The sequence below is a fragment of the Xiphophorus couchianus genome, chromosome 1 (assembly GCF_001444195.1).
Source record: "Xiphophorus couchianus chromosome 1, X_couchianus-1.0, whole genome shotgun sequence".
NCBI lineage: Eukaryota > Metazoa > Chordata > Actinopteri > Cyprinodontiformes > Poeciliidae > Xiphophorus > Xiphophorus couchianus.
In genome coordinates this window covers 7,891,131-7,899,337 of record NC_040228.1, presented here as the reverse complement: position 1 = coordinate 7,899,337, position 8,207 = coordinate 7,891,131, and the positions used below count along the sequence as shown (strand labels likewise).

Sequence of the window (8,207 nt, the reverse complement as noted above, 5' to 3'; positions counted from 1 at the left end):
TAGTAAAGTTAATTATTCTTTGAATAAACCTGACTGAGTTTGGGCTTTCATACAAAAATAATGACCGGATATTTGTTTTGTTGAGTGTTAATATTTCTGTGCTGAAAATGTATAATCTATTTTGGCAATTTGGAAATTCACAAAAAACATTTTTAGATACAGTAATTCCAAATGAATTATTCTGAATCTGAGCTGAGTTTTCATTGCTACATAGATAAGATGAATGTGAAAAGCAACATTCAGCATCTATTAAACTTTCTCATGTTGCTTTCTATAAAATGGCTTGAACTTTGCCCCAGACTTCTTCTAATTGGCTGATCAGCACTTTAGGAGAAATTCCTGCCAAGTCAGACCAAGCTTGATTAAGTTGTATTGTTTTACTTTTTCCTCAATAACTTTCTTCAAGAGTGTTTTTTTTTTTCTTCATTTCCAATTCATTTCTGAGTTGGTCCTAATTAAAAACAGTGACATGGGCCTGCTCTTTCCTGACACAAAATGGCCTCCAGTTTAGTTTGAAATGTGAGTTGTGCTGATATTTATTTTTCTTTTTAGCCAAATGGGAAAACATGGGATCGATCCACAGACTCAATCCCATTAACTTAGAGGCGAAGACAGTATTTCTGGACCACAAAAAGGCTTTCGGATTCTTCTGCTAAGCCAGTTTTCTGATGCCTGTAAAACCAATGACTTCAGTCCTAAACATTTTCTTTTCTTTTAACTTTTTTCTTTTTTTTACTAAATCCCTCTCCCTCCAGATTACCATTAGAAGTCATTATTCTAAGAAGTTTCTTCAGACGTCTGATTGCCAAGGTTTTTATCGAAGGTAGACGTTCACTCAAGTTATGGAATATTGCGAAGGTTAAACTCATCTGTATATTTGTTTTGACTTTTGTTTCCTTTTTTGCTAAATGGATTATTAGAAAATAGGCATCAGTTTGATAAATAATATAGTATTTCATCGTAAGAAAATAGCTTTTGGTGAAATTTTTTTTGTATAACTCTAAATTTATGTGTAATTATTTCAAAGCTGTTAAATTAATCCAAATTCTCTGAATTAAAAAAGAAATTGTCTGTAAATTTGTGATAGATATTGTTCACTGAGAAATAAATAATTCATCCTGCACTGATTGAGGTTCATTACTTCTGTACGTTTGGCACATCTTATCACTTCTACAATGAATTGAACTTTATTTTATTTTATTCTTTTTGTAACATAGAGGAGGTGTGGACTCAAAACACACCACTGGAGATTTTATTTTCCAGGAAAGGCCGCAGTGGCTGCAAAAGGCTGGAACAGGTGTGATCTGTTCATTGGTTAGACACTCTGACCCTGAGGAGAACAAGGAAGGCTGCCTTTTCCTCTCTTTTTCTCACGCAAGACCTGATCTTGTCATGGATAATATTTCCAGCTATCCCGCTGTGCGGTCACATCAGCACACCGATTCTAATGAGAAGAGAATTTTGCCTACCGCTAAGTTCTTGTGGTACAGGTGTGTAAAAAGCCTCCAGGGTGACAGTTTAATGCCGCATTCATGTCAAACGGGAGAGACGGTAGAAATACGCTGCGGAATAGAAAGCTGCTTTCACTTTGGATTCAGCATTAAGGCTGCACATTCTCCCAGAAAATACGTTTTGCCTCATCTGAGCTGAACCCTGAAATCGGAGTGATGTGATTGATTCTGATGTTCTGAGTTCTTACATCATGCCTCTATTGTACTGTACAGTATTCTATATTTGGTTTTTGCTCCAAGTAGCAGACTCGCACACTATGCAGAAGGTGGAAAAAAATTACTTGGTTTTGGAAAAAATAAAATAAAATAAAATGGCGGTTCTATAGAAGCTGACAGAAGCAGGGCGGAATAAAGAGAAATCTGTCATATAAGACAAGGGTATGGAAGGACACCATGTTTTAAAAATGAGCTCGTGAAATAGATAATGCATGGTTCTTAGTAGAAGTATTCAAAAACATTTTATTGATCATCAGCTATACTTAACAGCTTGTCATGTTTGCAAGAGTCATCTAGAGGTCAAGTGATGATTTTCTATTTCTTTCTCTTCCTTCCTGCTTGTTGAAGAGCTGGACTGTTGTGTCTTTATGGGATCACGGCCACTTATTTAGAACTGTGATGGCCAAATCCATGGCCACACTCTGATGTCGGTAACTCTTTTTTTTATACACAGTTTATTTTTTCATATAAACACAACACTTTAGTTTCATTAAAAACATTTATTAGTTGATTTGAATCCATTTGTTCTATTTGTTAGCGCACACATTTAGTTAACATATGTATTTATATCAACTTAAAGTTAATTTTGTTTGCTGAAGATTAATTCTGTTTGTTTTGCTGCTGGTTCTTACCTGCCTTGGAGTTACCAGACAAAGGATGGGGGCCAGAGCTCAGCAGGCTTACATGCTGAGTGGACTGCACCACTAGTTCCTGCTGGAAGGGGGAATTTGTAGTTTCTTTGTTTAGATAAGTTTTCTATTTAAGTAAATAATAGTATTTAAAGTTTAATATTTTTGATTTTCAGTTTTAGGTCTTTAGTTTAGCCAAACTTGGCTGTACTGTTATTTGTTTTTGTGTTATTTGTAATTGTATTCTGTTTAGTTACCCCTATTGTGTCTTAATCAGTCTGATCAGCCAGTATATAAACCCCTGTGTGTCATTTCTTTGTTAGGTCAGTTATGTTTGTTTGTGCAGCCAGTTTGTTTAAATTATTTTGCCTGAGTTCAGTTTTGTTTCTTTGACCTCTTTTATGAACTCAGTTTATCTTTTGTTATTTATAATCTTTGGGTTAAAATAAAAACCCCTATTTTTCTAATATGTCCTGTGACTCCTCCTGTTTTTAACTCGGTCCATCACAAGAACTAAATTAATTAATTTGTCCTGTCCATCACTGTGTCCAGGCAAGCTTGTGGAAAGTTGAGTGGAAGGAAAGATTCAAAACGTGAGGTACATTACTTCACAAAGAATCATCCAGACCTGCCTAAGATCTCCCAGAACCATGTTATGAGTGATGATCTGAAGAACATGGGCCAAAACTTGCAAAAATGTATGCTTGCCACAAAAACAGCATTGGACATCACCATATCCATTATGAAACATGCTCACTGGTTTCTTTGATTTTTGATGGAACTTGGGTTTTGTCAAGGTGGATAAAGTCATAACCACCCCCAAAAACATTTAGGTGTCTGATAGAAAGCTCAAGATGATGAGTCATTTTAGTTTTCGGTCCAAACACTTAGAATCAAAAGACTGAGAAAAAAGAAAGAGTTTTGGAGTGGCCAAACAAGATTTCAGAACTAAATCTGACAGAAAACCTGTAGGATTGCCTGGCAAGATCTGAGAACTAGAGACGTTCTCACAATCCGAAAGATTTGGACAACTTTTGGACGTCACAGTGGATAAATATTATTGCAGAGAAGAGCTAAAGTAAAAGGTGATTCAGCAAGATGGTTTACAGCCCCCTGTCCAAAACAGAGTTCTTTTATTTTTCTTTTCTTCATCAATTGAAGTTTGCTGTACAGGTGGACAGGTTGATGTATCAATCCTGATGAGCAATAGTCCCACACTGCTGACCTGGCCAGAGTCCCGGCTGCAGCCCCAGCCAAGTAACATCACAGTATACCTTCACCTCGGATGCACAGTCAATGGATGACTGACATTCAGTCCTCTGACAAAGTTTTTCTTTTCTTTTATTAGTCAGGCCAGCCACAAGCAGAGCGATGACTCTGTTCCTCTGAGGTTCGGTCAGCTGTGACATTGAGCGGACATTTCAGGCTGATTTCTGTCAGCGGTCATTCTGCTGTGCCGGATCACACGATTTTCAGATATATAGGCCTATATAGGTTCATTTCTTTAAAAAAAAGCAAAAAAAAAAAAAAAAAAATGCTTCGCTTGGGTCAAACCTGAGAGCTATTTCTCATTTATTTGATGTTTCAAACTCACAGTGCTGCCCTGCGACGGACTGCACCTGTGCCGACCCCGCTAGGGACAAGGGTGTACAGAAAATGGATAGATGGATGAAAGTCACAGTGCCTTGCAAAAGCATTCACATTTTTTGAACACATTTTCCCCATTTCGTCCTGTTACAGTCACAGACCTTAAAGTATTTTCTTTGGATTTTATGTGAAATACCAGCACAAATTAGTGTTTGATTGTGACGTGGAATGCTACACGAGTTTCATAGTTTGCACAAAAAAAAGTCTGAAAACTGTCAATTCGTCCTCAGCCTTATTTACTCAGATACTCTGAAGTGTCTTTAGAAGTCCCAGAAGTGCACCTGTGTGGGCGGAGAAGACAAAGTAACATGGCAGCCATCCTTAACACAGGACACAACCCCAGCATGAAACAATGTGCAAGATTGGTCCAGTCAAAGTACAGCGATATTGACAGAGACAGATGCAGTCCACCCAATCTGACTGAGAAATCTTGCAAGTGTATGTCTTTTTTTTTTTTTTTTTTTCCTTATCCACGCCATTAATTCCCGCTGCTTTTGTTTGGTCTGTCACATAAACTACTTGAAAACAAAAATGTGAACACTTTATTATTTTCCCCCCCAAATGACAACGTCATGATTTTATTTACCAAACAGATGACTCCTCGGTCACACTGCTGCTACCTGTGCAGATCTGTGCTCTCCATCACCATGTAGCCAAGCCCAGACGACCATGCGTGCGCGCGCGCTCCCACATGACGCGAGGCGCTCCGGCACATGACATATTTGGCTTTAAAGTGACGTCACGGCAACGTGGGGCTCTGCAGGCAGGTCGTTCGTCAGTCTGAGAGAAGAGGAGCAGCAGGAGGAGACGGACCATCCTCCTCTCCTCTGTAATGACAAGCTCTCATCCCCCCCCCCCCCTCTCTCTCTCTCTTCAACTCCTCAGAAACAACCCTCATCCTCCAGGACTCTCCCTCATCGCGCTCCTTCTTCCTTCCTTCACTTTCGCCTATTTTCCATCATTTTTCTCCCCATCCTTTTCTTTTTACTTTCTCTGAAACCCGTCCTCAACCCTCAACACCTCCAGAGATGTGAGGAGATAATGAGGACCCCCTGCCAGCGCTGCTGACTTGGAAGATCCGTGCATCCTCATCTTTTGCTCTGTTTTTTCCTCTCTCCCTCTCTCTCTCTCTCTCTCTCCTTTTTTCTCGGAGGTTCATCTGCCTCTCAACAATGTAAGCGACGTACTGTCAGTTCAGTGATGAAGAAGCACACTACTTGGCCCGTTTTCCCCGCATCTTATGTGCTCGCTCTTTCAGCCGGAGGGAAGGAATGAAGGATTTTGCGCGGAGGCAAAGTTTGAGGGCACCTCCTCACCTGCCCGCCTCTGCCTTTAACCGATTACCAGGAAGAGAGCAAAAACAACAGATGAAGAACTTCTGAGCGAGCTGACTATTGTTCTGGCGTTTTTATTTATTCATTTATTTTTCGCTTGAGTGGGATTTGGTCACCTTCCTGGAGGAATTCGAGGTGCGCCACGCTGAAGGATATGACTTAGAACAAAGATGCTGGCGTTGACAGCTGGAGTAAGGTCCGTGACTTGAGTGCTTTTCTCACTTCAAACTAGAAATTGCCCCAGACTTAGGTGAAAAGCCGTCCAAATGGGAGGATACCTGGAGGACTGAGGCGGATTCGGCAGCCGAGATAAGATGTGGATAAAAAGGAGCGCTGCGCGCAGGTGAGACACGTTTGCTGCTGATTAAAATAGCGTGTTTGGGATTAAATCCGTCACTTTAACGCTCGAATAACCCGAATAACCCATCCTTTCGAAAATCGGACACCCCTCTTCCACAACACGTCTCAGTTTTGAAAGCTACGCCACGGCAACTTATGAGTTCATCGGAATTAAATATATGCACGCTAAGACTCTAACGAAATAAAATTGCAAAGGGGAAGAGCATATTTCACACACTGCACAGTTTTTGCAATAAAGTGCTGTCAACATGAAATATTTAGGCAAAAACATTTTTTTTATTTTTTTTTCAGAGGAAACATTCAAAATGTTCACATCAGGAACGCTAGGGGTCACCAACAGCACAGCTCAAACGACTCACGCGGTCACAGACGCACGCGCGCACAGCCTCAAGGTTAGCCTTGGCAGCTCCGCCCCACTTCTGAGAGCAAACATATGGAAAGATGCAATCATAAAGTAATTAGAAGGCAACTTTATGGAGGCTAAATTAAAGGTAGCTATACGCTCCAATGATAGCAAAGCCATTGATTTAAAGGTAAATGTCCGTGACATGTTTCATAGTTTTGTGCTCTGAAAGTTTCTTTTGCAGTTTACTGATCTGAGCTTATCAAGGGTAGGAAACAATATTCCATGGAAGCTATTGGGAGAGAGGCTCTGAGGCTAACCTGACAGAACTGTCATTCTTTTCAATGTTTCAGTTTCATGTTACTTTGAACAAGATGGGAAACAGGCTATTTAGCTCAAGCTTCCTAAGCAGTTTCCGACCGAAAGCCAAAATTTGCCACACTCATTCCTCATCGAGGCAGCCAATAAATAAAAGTAAGGACGCCCTCCTAGATGAGCAACAGTCTAATGTTATTCAGATTCGTTGGACACCCGCTGAATCTCATTCCTGCCTGGCATATCTAATTCCTTCCCGTTTGCAGGCGCACATTTATTATGCATGACACACTCTCCACATCCTAGGCTGACCTCACAGGGTGATGGCAGTGCACGGCGTCGGCAGAGCAGCAGATACACAAGATGAAGAAGTGAATTGGTTTCAGATCTGCCGTGGTCCAAAGCTGGAACAGATCTGCGTCCCCTGTTGAGGAATTTTCTTGCTGCTTGTTGGGTGGGTGATGTGGAACGTCCAAATGCCTGGAGAAACGGCAACTGGTGTCATGGGCCGCAGCAGCGTGTTATGAGTTGCAAGCCACTTTGTTTCAAACGGCAGCTGAAAGCTTGAGTCGTCTGTTCTTGTTGGGTGTTTCTTTGGTCAGTGACGGCGAGTGGATCCTGCAGGGAAAATTCTTACTGTCCATAAAGTGTGTGTTTGTGCGGAATAAAAAGCGGAAGTTGTGCAGGAAGAGCTACTGTACCTGTTTGAACAGATAAAGAACAATCTGAGCTCAGAGTGGAGATGTGTGGGCGTAAATTAACACTGCTTTAGCAAAATTTTAAAAAAGGACATTTTGGAAGATAAAAAAAAAATCTCCACACCACAGCCTTTGCATTGTTATTTGTTCATTCATTCTATTATTCATTATGGATTCTAGGCAACTAATCTCATTAGGAATCTCTGTTATAAAGGCTTTATGATTATTCTTTGTCAAAATTTCAACCTGTAAACGCCCTGGCTAGGGTTGATTCTATTATTATTGTAATGAACATAATCTTTCTTGCCATTTAATATTAGGTACAAGACTTTGCGAAAGGATTAGGTTGTATAAATACTTTTAAAGTTTAAATCTGTCTTACATCTACAGTGGATCCACTGTTAAAGAGCTGTAAAAACCCTTGAAGAAAATTATTTTCATTATCTTACACTGACTTCTGAAAAATTCACCCCTCAGTTTGAATGCATTTATTCAGTGGGGAGAGGAGGAATCTATCATAAAAATCAATTGCGAACTCTTACTGCTGTCATGCAGAGGCGGAAAGGGATGTAAAAACAAGAATCCAGCTTATTGTTAGAGAAATGCAGTAAAGTGAGGCATCCTGGGGTTATCAATCCTGCATACCAGCAATTAGATGCCATCCATATGCCCATCAGTTGGTTGTAAGGCAATCCAACCAAGCATTTTTTTTCGGCCCACCATTACAAACTCAAAAAATATGGATTTTCTGGGTGGCGTTGATGTAAAACTAAAAATGAAAAGGGCAACAATTACTCTGTGCCAACTGTCAAGCATGGTAGTTATCTGTGATGCTGCGGCGTCGTTTTCTGCCCCAAAGGGCCTATGAAGCTTCTTATAGGCCCTTTGACATCTTTAATTGAATTACCAGATAATTCTACATTTAATGTCAGCTTCCATTTACTTACTGAACATTGATTAATATGGTGTATTACTGCCAGATAGTGATCCAAAAGAATAGCACACTAATTGTCAATCATACGCAAAATCTATTTTATCCCAGACTCTGGATCAGCCAGAACTCTGGGTGATCGAGTTAAAATGGTCAAAGATCCCTCACTCGTTTTTTTTCTCTAAATCCGTAAAATATTATAGAAACCTAAGACTTGACCGAC

At 40.1% G+C, this 8,207-nt stretch overlaps 1 protein-coding gene across 3 annotated transcripts in view; it reads left to right on the top strand.

The window, feature by feature from the left end:
- The first annotated feature begins 4,782 nt into the window (after positions 1-4,782).
- The window catches only part of ajap1 (adherens junctions associated protein 1), a 56,233-nt gene continuing 52,808 nt past the window's right edge, over positions 4,783-8,207 (top strand). For all 3 annotated transcript variants that reach the window (XR_003595550.1, XR_003595553.1, XM_028018027.1), the window contains exon 1: positions 4,783-5,680. Coding sequence is in view for 1 of the 3 variants with exons in the window: in XM_028018027.1 (XP_027873828.1) it covers positions 5,652-5,680 (29 nt within the window). In the remaining 2 variants the exon portion in view is untranslated. The remainder of the gene's footprint in view (positions 5,681-8,207) is intronic.